A 27,728-nucleotide genomic window follows, 5' to 3' on the forward strand; every position below is an offset into this window, starting at 1 on the left:
GGCCCAGCTCCCGCAGTCTCTCCTCATCACAAAGACGCTCCAGATCCCACATTATCCTTGTGGCCTCTGCTGGACCTTCTCCAGCAGCTCCCTTTTTGATTTGTCCTTGTCCAGAACCGGACACAATAAGATAATCTTGACACATTTTCCAACACTACCCAGCCCCCGTCTCTCAGGACGGCAGGGCCGGGACTCGAACCCGCGGCCCCACACGGAGCAGGTGGAGCGGGGCGGAGCCAATGGCGGCCGCACCGCGCGGGGAGAGCCCCGCCCACAGCCCGCACCGCGCGGTCACCATGGCAACAACGGCGCTTCCCGCGGGGCCCCGCGGCCGCCGGGGCGAAGGGGCCGGACCGGCACCGGGGCGGGACATTCCCTCCTCCCGCCGCCCTCCCGCCACCCTCCCGCCGCCTCTCCGCAGCCCCTCGCTCCGGGGAAGCGCCCAGGGACGGCCCCCTGCCCGCCCCGCCCCCGGCCGTGCCCGGCCGCCGCTCGCCGCCGCCCGCCGCCGCCGCGGGGGGAAAGGCCGCTGCGCGCCCAACTTCACTTCCAACAACTTCCCCGGTGCGGCGGAGCCGGCGCTCGGTTTTGCGGAGGGGAGCAGCCGGTGGGTTTGGCTGGGTGAGTGCTGCTGGCGAGGGGGCGGTGGGACAGAGTGAGTGCTCGCTCAGCCTTAGGGCCGGCACGGGAATCGCTTCCCCGGGAATCGCTTCCCCGCTTCCCCGGGGCTGCTTCGCCCTCCTCGCCGGCTCCGGGGCGAACGGCGACGGGAGTGCCGTGCCCTGGAATGCGCTCGCCGCTCCCGCATGTCCCCTCGCCCTGCTGCTGCTGCCCCTGTCCTCGCTGCTTCTTTCTCGCTGCGTCAGAGCCAAGGGCTCTTGTCCTCGTGTATTGGAAAAAAAAGGGAGAAGCCCCCCTTCCAAAAAAAAACCAACAAAACCAACCCGTTCCGTGGTTCTAATTCGGCGGCTGGAGGTGGGGAGGGGTTGTATGTGGTTTTTGGTGGTTTTTGGTGGATGGTGGTGTTGCTCGTGGTTCTGAGGATTAGAGCGTAATTTTGTAATCCACGAGGGCTGCAATTATCTGTTCCTCGCTGGATTAAGGGTGATAATGTGCTTGGAGGTCTTAAATGGACAAATAAAGATGCTCCCCCCTTTCTCCCCCCTGGTTTACAGCCGGGCGACGGCTCCTTGGGCAGAGCGGGAGGGATTCAGGCATTGTCGAGAGTGGTATGTGACTCCTTAATGCCTTGGATTTCAGGAAATACATTATTTGCTCGTTACAATTACTTTGGAGTGCCAGTTTAAAGTCATCATACCACTTCTTTTTAATTGAAGATGCACATAGCTTTGTTTGTTGGCATCGTGTGTATGTAGAATCTCTTGGGTTAGAAAGGATCTTAAAGCTCATCTCATTCCAACCCGCCTGCTAGGGGCATAATATATTTTTATTTTGGAAGCGCTGGGGTGGACAAATCAGCGTTGTTCTGGTGATATGCAGCTCATTGGTTAATTTTTCCTCCTAACTCTAAATCCAAGGGGTTTATATATGCACGGAGAGATGAGAAGTGCTGCTCCTGGGTGGAAATAACTGGTCCAAAAGATCACGTGGAGGTCAGTTCCCTGAATTTACACGGAGTTGTGTGCTGGGATTTGGGAGGGAGCAGCACTGGGATTCTGAACGGGTGAAGCTAATCAGTAAAATCCCAGAATTTCCTGTGTGGTGCTGCCTGGAGCTGGGTGGAAAGCTTTGCCTTCCTGAGCCTGCCTGCAGCATTGTTGCTGTTCTTGCCTTTCTCCCGTCTGGAGGTGGGAGATTAATCCCGTGGATTCAGGTATTGACTTGACTTCTATTTCTGTGGTGTAATCCGGGTGATTCTGATTTGTTTATGGGGAATGGGATTAGGGGAAATCACACTTGGCAGATGGTGGAGCTCTTCTGTGCCATTAGGAGATATTGTAACCTTTGATTTTACCTGCAGGTCTGGGACTAGAGCTCAGGCTCTGTGGGGTTTGGTAAGAGAATTCCATTCCAGATCAAACATTGCTCATGATAAATTACTGGGATCACATTAAAGGAACTGCAGCAAACTGAAATAGATGTTTTGTCCAAACTGGTGCTTTACTCCAGGGTGGTAATTGCAGGCAATTTTCCCTGTCTGCTGAGGGGTAAACTCTGTTTCCAGGGTAACTGGGAAGTTGTTCAGCTGCTTCTAAGGTACTTTTTTTGCCAGAGCTGAAGGTTTTTGGCATTTTCTTTTCCTTGTCTCTCCTCCACAAACCAGAAGGATTTGCATCTTTGTTACGACCACATGAAAATGGGAGTTTTCTTTGTTTTCCTGTGACGTTTTTAGGGTGTGTAGGGAAGCAGACAGTTGTGTGGCAGAAATGCTAATAAAGTTGCCTGGCAGCTTAATCCAGGTAAAGGCTTTCTCAAAAAAATTTTTTTCAAGAATTTATAAACTTTTCCCCCTCTTTGGGTTTTTTTTTTTTTTTTTGGTTTGGTTTTTGTTTTTTTTTTTTTTTTTTTTTTGGTTAGGATTTTCTTCTCAGTATGCTCTGGCTTTTCCTTATCAAGGATATTTATTAGTAAGTAAAGCTATAAAGCCTTTGTGCTTCAGAGTAGTTAAGGAGGTTGGAATCCTATTTAAATAGACGTTGTAGTGTGTAATTCCCTTTTGATTTGTGAAAAGTTTATTGAAAATGGGTGTGTAAACTTTTCCTCTGTTTCAGACAATGCCCTGAGCTAAATGTTTCCTTCCCAAGGTATAGAAGAGACAGAGAACCAAGTCACTCTGGAGTGCCACAGGATGGAAACTCTCTAAAAGGAGGCAAAGTCTAGGGCTGTTTCCAACTTGAATACTTCGGTTTGTCATTTTTTTGCTGTCTCATTTTATATGTGGCAGTAAAGGACGTGCACAGCCCCAGCCCCAGGGTTGTGCTCACGCTGCAGTTCTGGAGCTGCTGCTCTTATGGCAGGAGAAAGGGCACAGTACCCATCTGTGCTCCTCCTCACACGGCCCTGGCCTGATGAGATAACCAGGGATTCAGAATATTTCCAGGGCTGATGATGAAGCAGTTTTTCCCTCTGCCATACTGAGGCTTTGTGTAGCTGCAGGATTTTTTTTGTTGTTGTTGATTTTTTTTTTTTTTTTTTTAATTTTATTTTCAGCCATGTGCAGCATCATCACCTTGGGTGTTAATTGAGCCCCTTGTGCATGCAGACTCCTCTGGCAGGTGCAATAGGCTTCCCAAATTCCCTGATTCCTACCAAAGGGAAAAAAAACCAAAAACCCTTGAATATAAGCTTTACTGAAAGCAGGAATTTCAGACTTTCTTTCATAAGTTACCAGCCCTTCCTGCCCCATGTGCTCAAGGTGACATTCAGACCACATGTGAAAGAAGCAAGTCCTGACCAGCAGGTCCCAGGTGGATGGAGAGCTCAGCTATTCCTGCTCCTGGGATTCTTTGCACAGCTCTGTGATTTCGCTTGGGTGTTGTCCTGGACTCTGCTCCATTCAGCACTCATCTTTCTCTGGCTATTAGATAATTTTGAAACCAGTCCTGTCACCTGCCCTCTCTTTTGCACATGTTTGGTTGCTGCAGAGTGAAAAAGGAGCTCAGTCTCTGTGGAGAGGAATGTGTTGCTCTTCACTCCCTGGTCCTTGCCCTGGAGTTACTCTGTGTTTGATTGTTGCTCATGGAGCTTCCTCCCTTCTGGCAGGTTTTCAAAGTAACATGAGAATCAAATTGATATTATTTGCCCTTGAGTTTGTAAACAGAGATAAGACAACTTCCCATAGTCTTGAAAATTCCAGTGTAGTGTTGCTTGTGGGGAGTGCTGTGCAGATCAGGGACAGGACTCAGGATCACGGCAGAGAGGATTTCCCTGAGTGTGTCACTTAGGGACACCTTACAGTTGTGACTTTCTCTGCTGACTGCTCGTCTGTTTAAAAATTGTGCTGGTTTCTTATCAAGGAGTTTCAGAGATCAAGGTATTTCACTTAGGCATGGTGTGTTTTCTCAGATTACTCCACAGAAATTGATAACTTGGCACTGTTCCCTCTCCAGGGGAAGTGTCCTTTGGCACTGTGTTGGTCATGCTGACTTGTGTGCTGGGTAGTTAGTGAAAAATTTGACTAGTAAAAGGGTGTGTCTAACTGCAGATTGGAGTGTTCTGCTTCCATTCATGTGTAATGTCACTGTTCTCTCCTTATTTTCAAGCTGTTTCTTTTAATGGGATGTTTTCTTGCATGAGGTTTGAAGTCTTTCACTTCCAGCTGGGTCAATGTCCGTGATGCTGTTGATCATAGGGAGCACTGTGCAGTGTTGCAGCCTTTCTACTCATTGATTTTATAAATTTATTTCTTGGGGCAGGTGCAGCTTATTCAATTCTCAAGTAGCAGGCAGCATTTGGGAAGGAAAGGGACCATTGGGAAGGAGAGGACCATTCCAGTAAATCCTTTATGGAGCAGGAGATCCTGCTGTGTGCTGTGGGCCGCTTGGAAAAGCGAGACTGAAATAAATGCTCAATCCTGCAAGCCCAGGCATGAGGCTTGTGGTGATGCTGTGAGCCCAGTCTGTATCACTGGTTTGTGTTTGGTGCACAGGGGTGACTGGAACCTGGCAATGTTGCAATGTTTTTAGGTGTGTTTTTAGTTTTGCGTGTGGGAATCTCCCAAAGACGACATAGGGCAAAAGCCTCAGATTTTTTGCTTTTGCTTCAGAAATCTCATTAAATGAAGAATCCCTGGTTGTGGTAGCAGGATTTGCAGTGTGTAAACCACTGTGTGGTTGTCTTGAGCTCACAGCCAAAGAGACTGGAATAATAGCACTGGGAGAGCTGTGGAATTCTCTCCACAGCAACCAGTCTTGAATCCTAATCACAGCCCTCGGAATGACCACAGCCTGGTAGGTTTAACAGCTTAACTGGAAGACTTCATGCCTGAAAATCTCGAGATGCACCTGCCCTAGGCAGCTGAAAGTGCAGACTTTTCCTAAAAATGTCCAGGAATTAATTGGCTGAGTTGCCTGGATTTGTGCTTCCAGTGGGATGTGACTGCTCATTCCAAGGAGATGCTCTTCTTGCTGGGATAGAAGAAGTGAAGTTTGTTCTCTGTTCTCTTGTCCTTCGTTGACTTTCAGTAAGATTGAAGGACATACGTGAACTTCTGAACTCTCAGGTCATTCTTTTCAAGTTATGTTCCAGGAGTAATTACAAAATTGACAATAACAAAGCCAGAGCAAGTCAATTTCTTTTTGCCTTGCTTCTAGAGGTGAAGAGGAATTTCCATGTGTTGGGTTCTGTTAACTGGCAGGAAAATGAGACCCTGGATATTGAGTGTTGCTAAAACACACTAAATTTAGTGTGGTGGCTGTTTTCTCTATTTGCAGCTATTGCTTAAAAAAACCCTCTAATGTTTCCCTTTTATTCTCACGTTTGGTATGGCCTGAATGTCTGATCACAAAAGGATATTTAAGTCTACTGGGTGATAATTTTCCTCAGCCTAGGCTTAAAGAATTCAGACTGTTAAAATTAAGCTGTTTATGGGAGCATACTTTATCTTTAGATTCTTTTCTCAAATCAAAGAGGTTTATTTTTTTGGTTCCCACTGTCTTTGGTTTGTTCTGGGAATATGTAATGCTGTAACTTCTGCAAACAGACACTTCCAAACAGCTTGGGGATATTTTTCAATGCATCTGTATAAATAGGAGATCATTAATACATATTTTTGCAGTTTCTGAATGCCTTACACTTGCATTGAGACAATGGGAGTTGAGTTTTCTTTCTATGCTCTTCATCTCTACAAAACACGCTTGAGGAGAGGAAATGAATGTTTTCTGAGGGTTGTGTGATTGTGGTGATGCAGCTTGAGCAGTCCAGGGCGCAGAGGGTTATTATCCAAAACACTGCTTGTTTGTGGTTGAGTCATGTCCAATGAGCACACACACTTGGGAGTGGGGGATCTGGGCTCCTCTAAAGCCACTTACAGAGCTGTTCATTAAAATTTCTTATAGGAATTAAGTGCCAAAACTTCCAGTTTTGGGCTAGAGTAAAGCCTCTGCTTGCCTGAAAGGAGATAGTGTTGGTCTTGCAGCAGTGTGAGAACTGAAAGCTTCTTACTATTGTAGTAATTACGAGTCAGGATGGTCATTAGGCTGGTGTAACGAGGAGGAAAAGATGATAATTCATTTGCTGGAGGTTTGGTATCTCCCCGGTTTTGACTTGGAGGGAAGGAGCGTGTGCGTTCCAGCAGCTCCTCCAAAAGAGCGATGCCGCAGCACGGGCAGCTTTGAGTAACTTGTCTTACTGTACACACTTAGATGAGCTTTAATGTGGGGAGGGAGGAGATCTGAGCCTTGTTTCCAGGTCAAAACACCCCTTTCATTTGTTTGGGGGCTGGGAATTGCCAGGAGCCGAGTGGGCTGTTAGCTCCAGCTCCCGGCTTGACCCAGTTCCTGCACAGAGCTCCGGGAAGCGCCCGTGCTCCAAACGGGGAGATGGACGGCAAAGAAGAAAAAGAAAGATAGAAGAAAAAGAAGTTTGCTGCATGCTGTTGTTTGAATCTCAACCAAATTTCGTTGGGGAGGAGGTGAAGAAGTGAAGGTGCTCAGCCTGTATGTTTTTGTTTTTTTCTTTGATTCTGGTAGTTGCATTTTACCCTTTGTATTTTCCAGGGATAGGAAGCTGCCAGTGTTTTAGTGAAATGCATGAAAAAAGGAGGATTTACGAGTGCTTTTAGTGCTGCCATACACAGCAGCCTCTTCTGTTTATATTTTCATAGTGACTGTTTTTGTAATCACAGTATTGGTTAAATATGTGCTTTCAGTGCCTTTCAACAAGTGATGTTAATAAACGTCAACTTCTAAAACGGGTTATTCCTGCTGCTGTAAAATGAGGACCATCATTATTTTACAATGTTGGTGAGACTTTGAAAGGCACGAACAGGAGCAGAATTTTAAGTTTGTCTTTATTTTGCTCGTTTAATGAGCTCAGCCTTCAGCCCATGCTAGGCTTGGCTGTGTCAGTGCTGCCATAGCACCAGTGGCTCTTTGCAGGGAAGGAGTTGTGCCAGCATTTAGGAGGGATGTTTATCTGCTGGGACTATATTCAACCATACAAGGCTTTCCATGGACAAAGCTGCCTCATCCATAACGAGCCCAGCAAAGGCAGGATGTGTTTTAAACAGAGTTGGAATTTCTGGCCACTGTAACTGTTTGATATTTCATGAGAACACTGGGAATTCTTCATTGACCCAAACGAGCACAACAGGCCTTTCTGCTGAAGCTGAGCAGCACGGCTGGCTCGCTCCCTAACTGAAGGACCTTACAGAAATGTCACTGTTGTTATTGTTGTCAAACAGTCTCTTACTGTATTGGCACTATTGAATGTCAAATATTGGTGTAATCTGTCATTAGAATGTTTTCAGCAGCGTGATGGCTGCAGAGTTATCTAAATACCATCCTGTTCCTGCTGTAAACATGATGCAGTGTGGGCTTTTTGCATGTTTGAGTAGCAGTAACAGTGATGTCCAAGAGAAGCTGTGGCTGTCCATCCTTGGAAGTGTTCAAGGCCAGGTTGGACAGGGCTTAGAACAACCTGGGATAATGGAAGGTGTCCCTGCCCATGGCAGAGGGTGGAATGAGATGAGCTTTAAGGTCCCTTCTAACATTTCTGTGCTTCTATAATAGATATATTCATTTATCCAAGTAGTAATAAGTATTTCTAAAACATATGGATTTATGTATCATAATTCTTACAAGTCATCATAATGTTCAGTTAATGTTCTTCACGAAATGAATATTTAAAAAAGTAATTAAATAACTGCTGTCTGCAAAGGAGAGATTAAATGAATCACTCTGATTACAGCAGAGTTTCCAGTACAACTTCAGCTCTTTGTTACTCTCCTAACTAGTTTTAATCACTATTTCTGTGTGGATATGCAAGGCTGCTGGAGAGGTCTCCACGTGCCTGACCTGCTCTCACTTGACAGGGCAGTGATGTTTCCTTGCCTCCTTCCTCAGCTGGGTGAATCACAGCCCATCGGAAATGCTCATCAATAGTTACAGGTCAGCATTTCAAGAAGGTCAGGGACGCTTTCTGCCTCGTGAGCATTATGCTAATTCAGTCGTTAAACATATTGGAATGATGCTTCCTTTTGCTTCTGCAGTGCTTGCAGATTCCATGGGAGCCTTTTCCCTGTGCTCGGAGCACAGAGGGTTAATTTTGGGCAGGGAGAGGTTTTCCTGTAGCCTGTGCTGTAGTCACACACAGGAAATGTCTGTAGGTCTCAGTATGAATCTGTTCTTCATGTGAAATATTTGCTTGAGTAGTGTCACTGTCATGTTGGTGCTCATGCATGAGGAGGAAATGGAAGGAGATGATGGAGAGGCTGAAGCCCTAAGATGAAATACATATTTTCCTCTCTCAAAGGCACTTTACTGAAGCACCTGTGTAACTCAGGCCCCAATACTGACGCCTCTGACAAACCTTTCTCTCTTTATTTGTTCTTAAACACTGGGAATGTGTTTTAGTATTGCTTCTACGCCAGCCCATGTAGAATCTTCAGAGATTATTTATGCTCTGTGTGTGTGTGATATATGTGTAAAGAAATGATCACACAGAGCACAGTCTTTGTTGATATTGGACTGTTGCACACAGTGTAGAAAGCAATTAATCTGGAATACAGGTTTATTTAGATTTATGGCTGGCTAAGATAGTGTTTTGAAAAGCTTGGCTCTGTAGGGAGCAAGTTCATGTTTTTCAGATTGTCTCCAAAATTCTTGTTTCAGTTTCCATTGAGTTAATTTTCTTTTTAATTTAACAGGTTTTATGCCAGATTTGCACACTTCAAAAGTGCTGAAAATGGTTACTTTAAGGTTAAAGCTTTTTCCATCTTTGTTCACCTTGCCTCTAGAAGTGATGCTCTCTTCTCTGTCACGTTCTGTCTAATAACCCTGGAAAGCTGGACTTGAGCTGAGCTCCCAGAGCCCAGGTTTGGAGCTGCTCACAGAGAGTCAGCACCACAGCTTGTCAGGTCTAATGGCTCTGCTCCTGCTCACATCTGGACTGAAGGCTGGAGTGAAAAACTTGTTAAGGCATGAGTGTATATTTTAAAATATATAATTAACAGAAGGTTGTTTATAACTGTTTAACCAATATTGGCTCTAAACCAATGTGCAAGACAGTGTTTGTAGTAGGTTGGACTGGCTTTTATTAGACTGCAGAATCTGTGGCGTTTATCACTTTGCTGAAGAGCAAACAGGCCACACGCTGCCTGAGCACTGGGCAGGTTTGGTCAGGCACAGCTCTTCCATCCTGTCTGTCTGCTTTTTGTTAATCCTGATTTTTGAACACTTTGGCTCTTGAACCTGATGATTTTGGGGAGGAGAACTCATCGGGCTGACCAGGGCAGTTCCTGGGCAGAGTTTGTGTCCGGTAGTTCACACGGATCTTTTGTCTGTGGTTTGCTGCTTGATTCATAGGTGGTGAAACAAAATGAAAAAATTGCCCAATCTTCTTCACTGAGCAGGTGTCTCCTGTTGGCTTGTCAAGGCTCAAAGCTGCAGATTACTAGAAAATGAAAAGAAACTAGATTTTGTGCCTAAGTCACTTCTGAAGCATCCTGCAAGATTTTGGGACGTGTGGATCTTTAATTTCCTTTCCAACTCTGCCACTTCACATTCGGTTCCTTGGATTGGCATGACTCCTGTCCTGTAACTGATTTGGCTCAGGGATTCCTCCTGCAGAAATTCTGGATGCAGTGGCAATTATGTGTTTTTATGACAACTTTGCCACCCTTTGAACTCTCAGATCTGCACCAAAAAGGCCAGCGAGGGAATTGGCTCAGCAGATTTCTCAGCAGCTGCAGGACTTGCTGTGCCTCTTGAGGCTGCTGAGTGTCTTGTGCCTTCCAGAGACATCCAGTGATCACAGTGGGATCAGTGGGTCATGCTTCACTGTGGGGCTGTGTGGGGACAGGCATCAACAGAGCTGGGAAAACAAAACTCGGTGTATCCTGGTTTTCTTTTGAGTCAGATTTCAGTGCAAGGATCCTTCTTTGTAGTAACTTTGGAAAGGTGTTTCTAAATTCACTGTGAGATCATTCTCAGGTTACTAAATCCCTTCATTGGATATGCCCTGAGAAACTGGGGTCAGGTGCCAGGGCTGCTGTAATTGTGGTGTGAGTGTGGCTGGGTGGGGGTGATTTGAGGGAAGATTCATGGTCTGGCTGCTCATGGGCAAGTGAGTGCTCGTGCTGAGCTGCTCAGGTCTGGATGAACTGGTGAGGACAAACCTGTGATCTTTCACTCCTCCTAATTTCTGTGAGCTGCAAAATATGCCCTGTGTCAGCTATTCATTATTACCTTGCCTTAAAATGTAGGTGATCTCTGCATTGGACCGTGAGTTTCAAGTGCTTTCATGTTACTCTTCTATCTTCATTTTGATATTAAATTAAAGTACCTCGCTGTTCTCTGTGCTTAAAACTTCCCAGAAGGTTAAAAAGCCCCCAGGGTTCACTTGTGGTTAAAAATACTCTTCTGTGCCAAAGCTATGAGTGTGGTTTGAGCAGCCCCTGTGGTTCCCTGTCCCTATGCTGGATGTGGGGATGTTCCACACCAGTGCCTGTGCACATCCAGGCACTTCCAGGTTCCCAGGGCCACTGTTTGGATTTCAGAACTGGTTTTTCCCACTTGAGCTATTTCTTTTTCTTTCACTCCCCTCAATAAATACATTGATGTTTTTAGTGCCTGAACTGTTGTCTTTCCATTAATAGGCATTTTTTTCCCTTTCTGTGCTTTCTCAAGCATGTAGGGAGGTGGAGGGGATTGTTAGTATAGAAAGCTTCTGTAGTGTACACGTTATTAGTAATTCATTACAAACCTTGATTTTGCTGAATAATGTTGTGTTTCTGAAGAACAAGGTAGTGTACAATGCATGTGCAGGCTTGTTGCTGTCAGAGTTCTTGGCTTAAATATCCTTTTGTTCAGAAATGGGGAGAAATGCAGCATCACTGCCCTGGCTCCTCACAGGCACACAGGACCCTCTGTGCTCTGCTCCATTTGTGGGGCTTTGGGGGAAGAGGAAGCTCCTTTGTGCATTACTGGTAACAATGCCCTGCTCACAGGCAACCAAAAGAACAAGCTGGCAATACCCAGCCAGTGATTCTGAGGTGGGCATTTGCATTAACGTGGGGGGGAAAAAACCTATTTCCTGCATATGTAAAAATCCAGGTGTGCCCACCGAAGGAAAAAGAGGATCCTTATCATCCAGGCAGCAGCAGTAGCTCCTCTGGCACAACGTCAGACGTTGTTGACAGAGCAGAGTTTGTTCTGGGTGTGCAGCTCAGGGCAGTTTATTGATGGCTGGCAGGAGGCAGCACCATATCCTACCTGACTTAGTGCCAGGTTCAGTACACAAGGAAGAGATCAAAGAGCTCTTGGAACACTGGGAACAGCCTGAGAGGCAAAGAGGTTCATGTCTCAGTATGTCAGCAGAGGGTGGCTTTAGGGATTTTGGCCCAGGGAATGATAAATGCTACCAAGTATTTGGCTTTCATAACAATCTTTTATTTAACTTAGAATAGATTTACCCATCTCTCCTTAGTCCTTAGTGTTTTTTTCACTGTCTGTGAGACAGGAGTGGAAATGGTAAATCTGAGGGTCATGTCCATTTGATCTGAATGAGTTTTAATGGCTCCATCAGTATCCTGAAAGGCATAACTGGGGTAAAATTAATCCAGCTTAATACTGTTAATAATTTTCTTGTTCGAAGTTGGGTCATCTTTCCTGTGAAGTGCTTGAATTGCTGCTGTAGAGCTGGGGATGGAGGTGCTGCCAGGGAGATGGAGTTGTGCTGTTTATTAATGCCAGCTCTGCCAGTCTTTTGTCACAGAGCCTGTCTCTTGCAGCAATACCAGAGAGATCTCCTTATCTCCAGCTCAGTACCACTGTGCTCTTCATCTCAGGGCAGAGGTTGCTTCGACTCAGAGGAGCAGGCTTTGAAATTGTTCATTTGTTCTCAGAACAGAATCATCTGTTCCTGGGAACCACCTGGTCCAGCCTCCTGTTTATCAGTGTCTTTCTCCCATGAAGCTGCATTCATTTCCAGAGCAGTGCCTGGTACGAGTATTTTGGGCTCGAGTGTATTTGCTTGTTGACTGAACTTGACTACGTGCTTATGCTCTGACTAATCAAATATCTGAAAGGTGGGATGATGAACTGAATGGAGAAATTGCTGTGACACAGTGTTGGCTCTCAGTTTTGACAGAAAATGTGTCATTAGCAGCCAAATCAAAAGTGTTGAACACAGAGCTTTTTGCATATGATTTTTTTAAGATCACAAGTGGCAAACCAGCCATCAGAGCAGAGCTGTGAGAGCTGAAGCAGCACATAAATATTTGTATCAAAAACGTGCAGTGAGTTTTCCCCAGATCGCCCAGAGAAGTTTTGGAGTCTCCCTCAGTGCAGTCATTCCAGCACTGTGCTGTGTGCTCTGGGATGACCCAGCTTGAGCAGGAAGATGGGACGAGATGACCCTCTGTCCTCCCTTCAGTCTGAGCCAGTCTGTGATCCTGTGATTTCTTTTTGTCCAGCTGAAAGCTTAGGAGCAGTGTAATCTATTGCAGCATCTCTGCTCTGAGTGTTTTATCAGTAGCTGCCACGTGCTCTTTCTGAATGAGTCTTTGCTGGCAACAGCTTCTGAATGTGTCCATCAGGAAAAGTGCAGGTATAAAAATAATGCACTGTAAACCTGCTTTCTTGTTTTTGCAGAAGCAAAGGAATTTTAATTCCTAGCCCTCGGATACACGTTAGTCACCACAGCTATGTTTACACATGTATCATTTTTAATGTCATTATTTTGGTCTTCTGTCTCATCACTCTGTTTCCTTTGTCCTCCAGTTTCATGGGTTCAGGTTTTCTCCAGATGGTTAAACTGTTGAAGTGATCTCTCAATGTGTTCAAGGTCACGCTCCAAGACCAATAGCCTCAAGTTTTCCAAAACTCTGGATGAAACCAATTTTTTTTTTTCTCTATATATGGCAGTACCTTAATTAATTTTTCAGCACTCAGATGAATGTATAAAGGCTCAGTATTTATAAATTCGTCCTGGTGACCCCACATCAATCACAGGACAGCTCGAGCTGGTTGTACTTTGTAAAGGTGGTTTACTGTGCCAGGCCACAAATGTCTTTTCCAGCACTGGAAATCCTGATAGAATTTGAGGAGGCAGATCAGAGGATTAGGAGCTTTGTCCTTCTGACACAAAAGCACCTGCTGTGCAAGAAGGCAAGCAGGAAATGTCTTCTCACCTCTTGCTATTTCAGTGTTACAGTGACCTTCTGAGGCTGGGTTTGTATGAAAAGATCCATCCCCTGATTCCTGCCTGGGGGCACAGGGCCATGGGTCAACTTTATTTCTGAAGACTTCAAAGTGCTGTGGAGGCACTTGGCTATTTTTGTAACAAGTAGGTGGATTTTTTCAATAAACCAAAGCCCACGGATCTGCTTCACTCGATCCTTTGACTTGAATTCCTCAGCAGGTCAGCCAAGCCTCATCTCCCACGGGAATTCTGCACCTCCTGTGCTTCACATGAGCTTTGGTGTCCCCACACTGGCTTAGCAAGGTGTGCTGCAGTTCTATTTTAACTGCACCTTTGCTCATCGAGGATTTTCAATGTCAGTGTCCAAGTAGCTCCCACCACTGTTTTGGGAGGAAACCGTCCCAATTCTATTATTGCTGCTTTTAAAGCATTTGCAGCAGCTGGCTGCTCCGAAGGCAGCAAATAAAACAGAATCCAGTGGTGATATCCATGTCCTGTCAGCTCTGAGATCAGTTGTCCTTCATCTTCCCTTATTGCCAAGAGGGTGAGAAATATGCACAGTTACAGGAAATATTTCCAGGTGTGGGTGGTCTCTAAACTCCTTTTACTGCTGAAACGTGGTACCGAGCGTGGTGTTGTGTAGGGGAGTATCAAATGGAAGAATGCCAAAGTTGTTTTTCAATCCCATATTTCTGTCTGTGCTGCAGCTGGCTCATCCATCTCCTTACACTCCTTCAGCTGTGTCCATGGTGTGCCTGCCAAATGAGAGCATTCCCACCCAAAGCTGGAGCCTCTGGAGAAGCACAGCCCTGCCTCGGTTCTGGGGGCTTTGGAAAGCGCTGCCTGCTCGAGGTCAGAGGGATCAGAAGCTGTTTGATGTATTTCTGAAACTATAATGAGCCAAATTTCACCATTTTAAAGCAAGGTCATGGAGATCATACACTCAAAGGACACACAAATAAATTAGTTTTTGATTAATTGCCTCATATTCAGGGTGTGTAGCATAAGATATGAAAAAGAGAGGCAGGGATTTAACCCATTCCTTCAGAATTCCTGCAGAAAAACTAGCCAAAATTTATTTTAAATACAGTCAAAAGTGAAGTTAAGCTTCCTTCAGCAAGAAGACCATGTTCCAATGAACCAGCAGGAAGTTTCATGATGATTCTGAAGAGGTTTGAGGAGAAATTTGCTAAGTTGCAAATTCAAGTACCCACCCTCTTCTGTGTCTGGAACGTGACCCTGTTGACCTTTGGGAGCTGCAGGTAGAATCAAGTTCTCCCTGAAACAACCAAACATCTTTCTGGAAGACCCTTAATTTGACTTTTTTCTTTTTTTTTCAGTTCCACAGTCAGTTTTTCTTCCTTGTAGCCAAACCTGATCATTAATATTTCATCTGGCACGCAATGCAGTTGTTTCTGGAATGTCCTTTTTTTCCTGCTAGACTGCATGGGGAGGTTATTTGCAGGTCTTGTTTTGTGGTTTAAAAGCATTTGCAGGGATGAAACCTAAAAGAACATTAGCAGGAGTTGAAGCTGACCACAAAAGCAAAGGTTTGATGAGAGAAGCAAACAGAACAGCACTCTGAGGCCTGCTGGGAATACCCACCTTCTGCACAAACACACTTTTAGCCTCACTTCAGCCTCATCCCATAATTCATATTGTTCTGCAGAATGTCATCCTCAGCTGGCAGAAATCAGGATTTTGCTTTTATTCCCTATTTCAACTGCCAAAAGAATTGGACTTTGTGAAAATACCCACGCACTAATGAGCTGGGTGGAATCCCTCATGTGGAATGCTGGAAGTAAAAGATGATTCACACAGGAGGGTGAGAATATGCAGCTGCTGGTACCAAAAAATAGTGATTCACCAACATTTAATGTCATTTTCCTGTAGCTGGGTATTTTTTTTTCTACCTGAGACTCAAGAGACTTCCAAAACAAATCTGGCCTTCTGTGAAACTGGGAAGGGAAGTGAGTTTCCTCTGAAATGAAACTGTAAATGAGAGGGTTGGGGAGAGGGAAATTGTGGAAGGTTGGGGTGTAATGAGGCAGTTGTGCAGGTCAGAGGAAATGCTGAGCGTGCTCTGTCAGTCCCTGTGCTCTTGAGGGATCTCTTGAGTAGAACTTGATGTACAAAGAGGAAAATCTCCAACCAAGACCTGGCTTGGACAAAACTGATCTTGACAGAGAAGGAGTTGGCCTGAATTGTTTGCAGAACAGTGATCATTGACCCCAGAACCCAGTGCAGGAGTTTTTGGAGCTGAATACCCAAAAGATGGGTATTTGATACTAAATCTATGGTTTCAAATTGTACCTTTCTAAAGGGTGATATTCTGGAATAACTGGATCAATCTGTCCCTTTTATACATTAATCCTGTTGGGTTATTAATTTTTATATAATCCTTGGACACTTCCAGGAATGGGGCAGCCACAGCTTCTCTGGACAATCTGTGCCAGGACCTCACACCCTCAAGGTATTTTCCTAAATCCCTTGTTCTGCTCCATCAGGAATGTGATCTTAAATTCATGCTGACATCAACATATTTAACATCAAATTTTTGCTTTAATAAATAAACGTTATGTCCCCTGTGCAGCCAGCTTGAATTAGTGAAACTGCTTCTCTCTGTCTTGTTAGCATTTTAATGCTGCCCAATCTTTGCAGCATGGAGATAAAATACAAGGTGTACAGTTCTCACCGTGGTACCGAGATGGCAGCACTTAATGGAAAGAGTGGTTGAAAATATTGCAGTTGTTTAGTGCAGCTGCATGGCAGTGAAGCTCTGGCAGGTGATGATCGTTATGCAATTGTACTGGCAGGAGCAATTAGAGATTTACAAGTGCTTGTAAATGCTGCTATTTATAGGATGGACACTTTATTTAACAAAATGCTAATCTTTTCTGCAGTGGGAGGAAATGTCAGAGTGGAGTCTTTCATCCTTGGGTTGGGACTGGACTGTAATGTCCAAAAGAACAGCACTTAGTTCTTTTTGTAAAATAAAAGAACTAGAGGTTTCCAAGAAACTTGGACATGGGAAATGGAGGAAGCATATTTTGAATTTTGCAGTACTTTGGAATTTTGATATTAATGATCTGTGGGGTTTTGCAGATCTATCTGGCTTGTGAGATTTGGAATATGTACTTTTAATTCTCAGCCTTCTAGTTTTCATTGTTGAGAAGCAGAACTGAGTTTCTCACTGAATCTGGAAAAAGGTAATTTAAATGCATTTTATCAGCTGTTTTTACTTTGTGAATAAACTTGTCCTGGCAAATTAAAAATTAGAGCCATTATGAAAGTATTTTTGATACTCTTTCCCTTTAAGAGACCCTAAATGTCCTCCTAAGTACAACTAATGGATCTCACTGCAGTGAATAATAACATGAACCAGGCTTAAACCCAAAAATAGAAAAAGCTTGCTTTTTACTGAATTAGTTTCATGATCTACTTGGTTATGAAAGTTTCAGAATAGGTTTTTTTTTTCCCCCTCTTTGTGTTATTTTTGTTGTGCTGTAGTAAGTCTGGTTCTTGTCAGCACTCACACTCGTACGTGCACTGTAAGTGATAGGATCTGCTCTGTTAATTCTTATTTAATCCAATCAGCACCTCTGCCAGTGCAGGAAGCAGCAGGAGGAGGATTTCTGGGGACAAGGGACAGGGATTGCTGCAGACTGACCCCAGTGTTCAGTCAGTGAGGACAGGAAAGAGAAAGGAGAGAAATGTTTATGAAAACAGAATCATTTTAGACAGTGGGGCAACCTTTTGTAGGAGGGATGAAATAAATCTTGGTTTATGCTCATGTGCTCCCAGTAGCTCCTGTGCCTTGTTGGGCCAGGGAAAAGCTGCAGGCCAGGGGAATGTACAGGATCATGGAATCCCAAACTGGTTTGGGTTGGAAGAGTCCTTAGACATCATCCAGTCCCAACCTCCCAACCACAGTCAATGGCACAACTGTGTTTTCAGGAGCTGCTAATATATGTTACTTTACAAAATTCTTCCTGTATCTACATAATAAGGGAGGCATTTTTTTATACTGGAAGCAGATTTGCTGAGAAAGTTGTATACAAAGAAGAAAAACTTTGTGTTTATTAAGTGATTTTCTATGGAATATTTTATTGGGTATTCGCTGCTGGAGCCAGGCTTTCTGCTTGATCTCCATGTCATAAAGATATTTGGTTTTGTTTTGTCGTTTTTTTTTTTAATTTGTTTGGGTTTTTTTAATAGCAGAGAGCTTTTCTTCGTGGAATTTTTATGCTTTCCACCCTTAGAGAAGACAGATGGACTTGTTTATCTGTTGCGAGGTTCAGGGCCAGATTATAGATGATGTTTTAAATGGCACAAAGCAAAATTCTTGTTTCTGAGCAAGGAAGTTGGCAACAGTCACGTGATTCATGGTGGAAAAATTATCTGCAGGCTGTTGCCTTAATAGGCTTAAAGGAATTAGCAGTGATGTAAATAATAGTTGTGTGTGTGGTGGGTGAGCAAGTGCCAAAGTGAGGGCGTGTTTGGGGTGAAGCCCTTCCCAAATGATTTTCTGCAAAAATAACCCTGTGAAGTGAATAATCCGTTTTGATTTCTTACCAGCAATGTTGACAATCTTTGTAATGATAGATTTTTAATTAAAAATGCAGGCAAGACCTGAGGGAATTAAGGTTTGAAGGGGCCTGGAGCAGTGTTTAGTGTGCATCTCTGTGACACCCTGTGGTGGCTCAGCTTGGCCAAAAAAAAAAAAAAAAAAAAAAAAGGGAAAAAAAAATCCCAGTCACAGGTGCTTGGAAGCTGAGGAAAGGGAGCAGCAGGGAAGAGCCAGGCCTTTATGTGCCAGCCTTTCTGATAAAAGCAGGAGGGATTTCAAGAGCCACTTGAGTGCCATTTCTAATTTCATTTGTGTGCAGAATGTGCCTGCCACAGCTGAAGGGAGCGTGGGCACTGCTTGGGGGGCACAGAGAGAAACAGTGCCCAGAAATGGGGACAGGATGGTTTGGAGGCTCTGCCACACGGGATGGGGATGTGCAGGGGGGCAGCTCAGCTGACTGTCCCTGGGCAGAGGTGACCAGGGAGGGAATAGCATGATGCAGCTGATGGTGAGGGATTTACAACTGTAGTAGTACGATTAGTACAGTAGTATTACTAAATATTAATAGCATCTGAAATCCTCCTGCAGTTTAATTTACAGTTGATCTTTATAAATTGCCCCAAATTTTGTACGTTGCCAACTGGACCAGAGATATTTTATTAAGAAACAGGTTTATCTGAACTGATATGTGTTTCAAAACTGAGACACAGTGTCTAGTGTATGTTACACTTGGCATTGATAGCGTGATTCCTCTTTATCAAGTGTGCTTGTATCAAGGAGCTTTATCATTTTCAAAGCTGGGTGATCGTTTTTTCAGCAAAATTGTTGTTCTTTTTCAAACACTTCTCTGTTTGGGGCCACGTATCTGAAGATATCTGAATTTGAAACATGAAAACCGACTTGGGTAGATTATATAGGGGAAAGTGGGGTCCTGTAAAGCTGGAGTGCAATAAACCAAGGAAGGGGTAAATTTTGTGTTTGGAATGTTGGCTGGAGAAGCGAGTTGTACTCTGTTACCAGGGATTAGGTCCCTCTTTGTAAATTCACTGCCCTGCGTTCCATTGAGGATCAAGTTTTAGTCCATTTGAGAAGCTCTGTGCACCCTTCTTCTTTTCCAGAGGAACAGGGACTATGGAATGATAGGAGAGAGTTTATTCTCAGCTACTGCAAGACCAATGCTGTTTTCATAGCTGAATTTTTTCCTTTGCAGTGTTGCCTGTGAGCATCAGCCTCATTCCAGCAAGTTTCCTTTTAGAGCACCTCCCAAACCTTTGCATCCTTGGAATGTGAGAATTTTAATCGGATTTTGATGGCGTTTCTTAGAACAAGGAGTGGGAGATGGAGGAAGATTTCATGGAGATCTGTGAGATGGTGGAAGGGGCAGATTGATGTGGATAAGCTGATTGGGTTAGTGGCTATTTCGGAAAGACGAGGTCATGGACTTGGGAGGGGGGGAATGGCATCAGGGATAAGTGGTTGAGACAGAACTCCAAGTGGATTGGAAGATGAAAGGGAACAGACAAGGTGAGTGGAGCTCATTCTCCTGCCTGAGAGAGGGAGCACAAGCAGGGACAAAAATAAATCCCTGCAATTTCGGTGCCAGTGTGGGCTAAGTCTGGTCAAGGGAAGCTGAAGGTGAAATAACCACTTCTCCAGACTGCAGAATCAGGAAGGCAAGATCCTGATTGTTTTTTTTTTTAATAATCACAAGTAGGAAGCTCCATATTCCACAGAATCTACAAGTTTATTTGTGTGGTAGATTCACACCAATACAGGTTCCAGTAAGAGGAGTCCAAAACTTCACCTTCGAAGACTGCCCAAAAGAGATAAGAGGGTGGCAACACAAATTTGGGCCCCTGGTTATGAAGTACAGTGTGAGTTTTCTAAAAATGAAAAGTATGACAGCTTTTGAAGGAAAAAATAATCTAACCTTACATAGCTGCTTGCATCTGCTATGATTTAAAATATACTTCTGTTAGGAAAAAATTCAGGTTACTTCTTGGAGCTGAAATTCTAATTACTGCTGGCTTTCCCAGTTCTCTGCAGCAAGAATATAATTAAAGCCAAAGCTCTTCCCCTGCCTTTGCTAGGGAGATACAAAACTGCTTTGTCATGGTAAAAATCCCATTTTGATGGAAAATCAGCGGTTTGCAGGTCAGCTGCTCAGGTAGCACTTCACAGACTGCTGCCCCAGAAAAGAGCTTTACAATAGAAAGTAAATTACAGTAATTGAGATTACAGTAATGCAGAGCTCTGTGTTTAGCCAGTGATTGACAGCACTTGAATATGCAAACAGTCTTACCTAAATGTGGTTTTAACTGTTCAGATTTGATGTGTCTGTTGTGCAGTCTGAGTTATTCCCCCTTCACCTTTCAATTACATCTTTAAGTAGTAATTTCTTGTTGATTCTTTAATGGCTGTTTGAAAAATAAACATTCTTGTGCTTTTTACAGTTACATGAGGTCACTTTTGCTTGGGAAGCAGCTTGTTCTCCTTAGAATGCTCTGGATTTTTGTCTCACATGGCATTGCCTGTGTAGGTCTGGGTATGTGCCACACCTGAGTTGGAATATTTTGTTTATTTGCAGGTGAGGTCTGGGCAGTGTCTCTGTAGTGATCACATTGCCTGTCCTTAATGTGCCCTTGGTGACCAAGCTCTTGTCGCTATGAGAAAGGATTCAGGCCCTATGGATTGGTTGCAGCAAATTAGGGTAAGTGGGAGCATGGAAATTTGTAGGATATGTTTATTTCCATTGTATCTGATTGCTGGGCCAAGTCAGTGGTGTTTCTTGTTGTTCTTTAAGAATGGAACACTATGTCTTTCAGTGAGATAAACTCCGAGATCAGCATGTCTGAAAGGCACCTTAATCTGAGTTTGCTTCCTTGTGAAATTATGTGAGAATGATGTTATTTGATGTTCATGCTGACTCTACATCAATACTTGCATTTTTCTCCTTTTTTTTTTTTTTTTTTTTTTGCAGATTCTTTTTCCTTGCTGGAGCGTTTCAGTTCTGTTGAATGTGTAATTCCAACTATGGCAACAAGAGTAGAAATAAATTCTACTTTGGCGTCTTTGACGACAGTCCCTGACCTGGCTGAGCTCAGGGCTGAGGAGAAGGCACAGCGTGTGTATGTCAGCGTTCTTTCAGATGCCAGCAACAAGGCAAAGGAGGCCTCTGCATCACTGACTCTGGAAGAGAACAAGAAATTTGGGAATTCCTTGAGATCTGCAACGATGCCCTCGCTGGGATCAAGGCCGAGACTTTTCCCAAAGCCTTTTTGTAAAGAGAAATCCTCGGATACTTTTGCAAACGTCAAACCTCCCGTCCCAGCGTTCAGATCCAGCAGCATGGTGAGAAAGACCACTGAGGAAACATCCTGTGTGAAGATGTTGAGTGGCAATGTCCCTCCCTTGGTGGATCAGAAAGCCATTGACACTGGCAATCAGGCTGACAGTGACATGGTGACAAATGTGACTTTTTACACAGGGCCCAGTGCCAACACGGTCATTCTGTTCGAGCCAGCAGTCCCCGAGCAGTCCAAGGTCAGCCTGGCCCAGGAGAAAAGGGGATTTACTGCTCTGCAAAGCAAGGACCTGCAGGGCTCTGTGAGACCAGCAGAGACACCCAGGAATCCTGATGGGTCTCTCCATAGGCAGATGTCGTTTTCCTCCAGTCTCAGACCAAACTTGCTCAAAACCAGTGAAAAGAAAGATGCCCGTGAAGTTCATCCAGGGGAGAAAAACAATGATGATGCAAATAATTTCAACAATAAAGTCGATTTCTCTGTTGATGTCCAGCAAAGGGCAAAACCTAGACCAGTGTCTGCTATTTTTCTGGAATCATTACGAGATCAAAAGCACCACACTGTGGAAGCTTCTGAGGAAAAGTCTCCTGCAGAGAAATCTGGGGTTAGAAAACCAAGGCCTCTGTCCATGGACTTGACAGCTAAGTTTGAACATAAAGATCTTTCTTCTTGCAAGAAGGCTGGTTCATCCCACGAAAGCAAGGAGAATGTATCCATAACTGCTTTTACTGATGTGGGTAGTCAAGAACAGTCTGAAACGGGGCCAAAACACGAAGAAACTGACTTTAATAAAAGCAGTTCTGCTAAAACAAATCTGAAATGCAGTAGTCAGGACATTGGCATCCTAAATAATGGGAAATACACGTGGGAAACAAAACTTAAATCTAAAAGTGAACAAATAGAGACAAAACCAGAAATAATTATTAACTTGCATGGTCCTGAAAGAAGCCCTGAAACAACCAGTGAAAGCAGAACTAATAAGGGGGGGAAAAGACCAGATCAGAAGGAACAGTACACACTGCTGGGCTCTGAGAGTCCTGCAGCTTCCTCAGAAAAAGAGAATAATATCTTAAGAGGTAGTGTTAAAAAACATATTAGTCTGTTTACTTTGGAAAATCCCAGTGCCACAGTGGATACAGAGATTCTCCCAGCAGCTGCTGAGAAGGAGAGCAGGTGTGTGACCATCCAGCAGAGGATCAAGGAGCTGACAACAGAAAATCCTGATGTTAAGGGAGGAAATCTGCGCCAGTCACTGCAGTCACGGCCACTCTCTGCAGACTTAACCAAGATGTAGGTTACAGAGGAATTCTGTTTAATCCTCTTGGCTTCATGTTGTTCAGTAAAACTTGCTCTCTCAAGTAAAAAAAAAAAGCTTGATCATTTTGCTTCTACTTAATGTGATTTTTTTCCTTTTTTTTACTATTATTCATAAGCTCCTTTCCTGCCTTTTTTAAATCCAAAAAAGAGAAAATTAAATATATTCTGGCAACAGCTGAAAAAAAGCTGTCAATATTTTGACCTTTGCATTATAGCTTGTTATGAATCTCAAAATCCTCTGTTATCAAGTAAGATGCATAATGAACAATATTTTGGAAATTTCTTTGGTCTAGATACAATTGAACCACCAAATGGCTGCAGCCATTTATTATGAAATAGTAATGTTTCTCCTTTAGGAAATGTAATTTGATGGATAATTTCTACCAGCCTGCTTTGGTAGGAAGCGACCTTGCTCACTGACCAGCTGGACTAAAGAAGTAACACCAGTCCTTTGTTTTAGGTTTTCAACTCCAACTTCAGGGGGTGAAGCAAAACCTGAGAAACCTGGGGAGGCTGGAGCTGACTCAGTCCACGACCTGCAGGAAAATCCAAAAGTAAGGAACAGCGACTTTTAAATGGGTATGGAGAGTATTAGGGCTGACACAATCCCAGTGGATTTGCTGGTGTGAGTTTTGTCTTTAGGATGTGCAGAGAAAAGTTCAGGGTTTGTCAAGCTGGATGTGCACACTGTTCAGAGTAGGAGTGGTAGTGAGGGAAGAATATTTTGTGTACTTTTTTTGAGGGATTTCTGATGCTTGAAACCCCAGTGGATTGCCTGTGGCTGTGGTGGGTTTATGCATTAATTTTTTTATCTTCTCCAAGCAGAGCATTAGGATTGTGCTTTCCTACATCCATGTCCCAGCTCCTGATAAATCCCAGCCTGGACCTTTGTCAGTCTCCTCAACATTTACCTGAGCAGTTTAGACAACAAAGTGTTCCAGGGAAAATGGGGATTTGCTGTGGAAGCTTTAGGCTCTCTCTGTTTCTAAGCAACATTTCAGTGTTGCAAAACAGAACTTCTCTGGTGACAGCTCTTAGTAGAGAAGATTTAATGTAGTTTAAGGATGTTTGTAGTGAGCTCTCATGGCTTTTTTCCTGTCCAAGATAGGAATATGTGTTAAGGAAAAGTTACAGGTGCAAAGTTTCTGTTGTTCAGTGTTATTTTCAAGGAGAGCAATTTGTTTTAAAAAAGGAAATCTTTCATTAATGGAAGTGCTGTTTACAGAATTTGACTGTAAAGTAGGATTTAAAAAATTCCTTGAAGAATATAGCTCAGACTTAAAAACCCTTATTTATAAATACATTTAGTGTTAATTTTCTGATGTTCTTCAGCTTTTTTAAAAGACATTCTTAAGTCAACTCTGAGTTTAAAATTTTAAAACTTGAATAAAAGACTGAATTCCTGTAAGACTTGTAATATTCTTTGATTCCCTTTATTATTTGCGTGTTGTGCTTTTTCAGCAAGTGCTATTAAAAAAAAAATCTTTTAGGCTGCTGCTTGTATTTCCTGTGAGTAGATAATAGTGCAGCATTGGTAATAAATATTAATTTCCATCTTTCATTTTTTACTTTGGCTCGGCTTAACATTTCTCATAGCTGAGCAGTTCCAGCTGTGATATTTACTCAGCTCTTCATGTTCCTTGCAATTTGACCATATAACTGGTTGTTGGTGAGGTAATTCTGTTAAAATCAAGATTTAAGAGCTGGAACTACACATCCCCTTAGGTTACCTTGGTCTCAGTGGAGTTTGTGTTCAGGGAATCTGGATGTGTTTGACTTGTACAGGCTCTGTTGCACAAAGTAGGTGCAAGTAAGTTTTAAAATGCACTTTATTATACATTTCAAAATAAAACTCAGTAACTGTTGGATTTTGTTTTTCCAGAGCAAGGAGCTGAAGCTCACCCATGGCACAGATTTCCCCGAGGCATTTTCTCCTGGGAAGTCTTGGAAATCCCGGCAGGTTTTAAAGATAACCAATAAACCTGATCAGCTGGAGAGGAAAGGAAGCTTCCTGGGAGATGGGCAGCATTTCTCACAGCAGAGTGAGACTTCTGTCTCTTTTACAAGCAACTTTGAAAAGAAATTAAACCCAGCACTACTGGAAAAACCCTTCATTAAAACTGTCCGGGCCACCCTGTTTGAGCACAATGTCCAGAAGCACAACGTTGTTTCTGAGCATTCTGGGGCTGATCCTGCACCAAAAAGGAACCAGGAACCTGAGGCAAAGCAGGACCTGCTGGTTTCAGGGCACAGCAGACGCTCCTGGATAGGAGAAGGGGAGGAAACCACTCCTCCAAAGGAGCATCACAAGCAGCCTGATCCATCAAAACATCCAGCACATGTAGAGAAAAGTCCAAAACCAGCTTGTTCAAGTGAAGACAAGAAAATGAGTGCGGGAATTATCTTGGAAAAATCTTTGGTTGAGAAAAGTGAAAAAGCCGCTCCCAAAAATGCAGAAGATTCTCAGATTTACCAAAGAATAGAGCCCAGATATGAAATCTTTCAGACTTGTGGTGAAAGGGCTCTTAGTGAAGCCATCACAATGGCTCCTGAGAAAAAGGCCATGACACTCAGAACTAGAAAATCATCTGTGAAAGAGAATAAAACTGATGAGGATGTTGTACCCACAGGGCAGTCGGTTAAGGCAAGTAGTCACACTCTTTACTTGAAAGAAGATAATGTTACTTCAGAAGCCAGAGAGGCAAAAGTTCTCACAAGCAGGGCTGTGTTGAGAGAACCTGCTGGTTTTCTCTCCAGTGAATGCACTTTAACTGAACAGAAAAGAGACTCTGATAAAACTGAGTCTGAGCCACTGTTCATATCTGAGAAAATACCTTATTGCACGAGCAAAAGTAAAGGTTTGGGAATGAGTGAAAAAGTCAGCAAGCTTCATGCTCAGATTAAAGGTGAAAAGAGTGAAGTCTCTTCTGTAGAGAAATCAGAGAGGATTAATGTTGTGAAATGCTCTTCTGAGAAAAGGAGTTTCAGGGCAGGGGGGACAGACATTCATGAATTCCGAACCAACTTGGATCGTGAAGTGATTTCCACAAGTGTCAATAAACACGGGGCTCAGGCTTCAGTGCTTGCAAGTGGGCAATATTTTAAATCTTCCATTAGCCACACCCCTGATACAAAAGGACTGAATGTTACTGAAGGGGAATCTGGGGCCTTTGGGTTGAGGAAAAGTCTGGATTTAAATTGCAAAGAGCAAGACTTGAGCTTGACTTGTATGACTCCTGAAAACAGCGAGAAACTCCGAGGAGCAGATCCAGAAGAGAAAGTCAGGAGAAGCAGAAGTAGCGTTTCTGACTTGAAGATTTCTGAAAGGTGGAGGAGGAGGACCTTGCCTCAGGAGTCACTCAAGGTGGAAGAAGTTGTGTGGCTCACTCCTGAAAATATCAAGAAGCTGAGCCGGACAGATTCATTGCAGTTGAATGAAAGTTCACTTAAAAAGAGAAGCAAAAAAATTAAAGATGGGGTGGAAGGGAGTGAGGCAAACCAAGCTGTTCTTGGCAGTCCTGATGATTACACGAAACATCAGAGTTCTGTCTTTGAGCCAAAGGCAACTTATTTTGCAGTGACTTATCAGGTTCCTGGTATCAAAAAAGAGAAAAGCTTTGTTGGTGCTCCCAGTGCAAGTGAAATTAATACTGTTCCTGCTTCAAGTGAGGGAGCAGCAATTAATCTGGACCCTGTTTTTCCTGGAAGGTCCAAACCTTTATTGCAGCAACCAAATAAAAATGTGACAAGTTCAGCTTGTAGAGAAGACTCATGGGAAGTGCATAACAAGGATTGGGTCAAAGAAGATGAAAAAGATGCTGTTTTCTCCAAAAATGTTGCTCTTGGTAATATTCATGTGTATAGGAAAGATAACCAACAGCATCACGAAAAAGGCCTGGATCATTCTAAAGAGAAAATTATAGATGTTGATGCTTTCCTGTTAAAACATGATGTGGAAAATACAGCTCAAGCTGATCTCAAGAGTGGCAGGAGGAGAATCTCTTACCATGAGCCCCGGTCCCCACCGCGTTCCGCGCAGGTGCGCAGGGACAGTGACCAGGGCCCACTGAAAAACAGTGACAGTAATTCTGATTTGCCTGCAAGGAAGGCTGAGGATGGGTACAGATCCCAAATTCTTGATATTGATGCACTTATGGCAGAATATAAGGAAGAATCAGCAAAGGCCAGTAAAGTTCAGGAGAAGCTCTCTGAAGAGCTTGGCTCACTGAATAGGGAGAAATCAAAGAACAAAAGAAATGTGTCGGATAGAATGACTCTTACCTACAGCTGGAACGAGTGGAAGAGTGGGTCAGACCATTATTCAGTTAATAACAAACCAGGGGAACGTGCAGAAGAGCAGCACAGGCCAGAGAAACTGATCCTAAATGAAAAGAGCAAAGAGAAACTGGAATTACGGAGCCCTGATTTCGATAAGCAGAAGTCCAAAGACAGAAAGGTCAGCCCTCCTTACTGGGGAAACCCCAGCAGCATTTTTCCAGAGAAGTTTGTAAATTCACCTGTGGAATTTGCTAGGAAGAAAACTTTCATTGTTGATGAGGGTGAGGAAGTGAACTTGACCTCCAGAAATCAGGGTCCAAAATTTGTAATTGAAAAGGTACAGCCCATAAATGCAGTGAGCACAGAGCAGAGGCTGGAAGTCAATCTGGCCTCCAAGCTGTCCCTAAAGGCTGATGATGGGTTCTTGCAGAAGAAGTTGGTGACAAAAGAGGTGTCTCCAGAGGGTGACTGGAGCAAAAACATAGTGAGGAGCTCTACACTGAGAAGCAAAGACAGCACAAATAAAATGTGTGAGGGTGAGACTTTCAAAAATAAGACTGATTGGAGGAGCTGCATGTCTGGGTTTGGGACTGTCCCTGCTGATCTCAGACGATCCTACTCAGAAAAATGCCGCCAAGGGAGGGACAGCCTGCCCATCGTGCAGGAGATGAGGGCAAGGAAGGACCTGCATCGATCCAGACCAAGCTTCCCCTTGGAAAGTGTGGAGAACTCGTGGAAACACAAGGTGTCAGCTCAGTCAGAGCCATTCTTCCATGAGGATAAAAAGGTATTTTCAAATGGTAGCCAAGTGTTTCATCTAACTGTAACTGAACTTTTGTTTATTGAGGATTTTCTTGTGTCCTTGTAGCACTTTTCAGCACATTCTGCAGCAAGGCAGCAGATCCATACTTTTCACTGGAGTTCATTTCTTTTCA

At 43.7% G+C, this 27,728-nt stretch overlaps 1 protein-coding gene across 1 annotated transcript in view; it reads left to right on the top strand.

Moving 5' to 3' along the window:
* Positions 1-508: 508 nt before the first annotated feature.
* Positions 509-27,728, top strand: part of KIAA1671 (KIAA1671 ortholog) — a 65,443-nt gene continuing 38,223 nt past the window's right edge. The window contains exons 1-5 of the mRNA XM_014874875.2: positions 509-621; positions 20,481-20,603; positions 20,874-22,488; positions 22,976-23,069; positions 24,398-27,580. Coding sequence (XP_014730361.2) covers positions 20,927-22,488; positions 22,976-23,069; positions 24,398-27,580 — 4,839 coding nt within the window. The 5' untranslated portion in view covers positions 509-621; positions 20,481-20,603; positions 20,874-20,926. The remainder of the gene's footprint in view (positions 622-20,480; positions 20,604-20,873; positions 22,489-22,975; positions 23,070-24,397; positions 27,581-27,728) is intronic.

Source organism: Sturnus vulgaris, chromosome 19 (genome assembly GCF_052056855.1).
Source record: "Sturnus vulgaris isolate bStuVul1 chromosome 19, bStuVul1.hap1, whole genome shotgun sequence".
Taxonomy (NCBI): Eukaryota; Metazoa; Chordata; class Aves; order Passeriformes; family Sturnidae; genus Sturnus; species Sturnus vulgaris.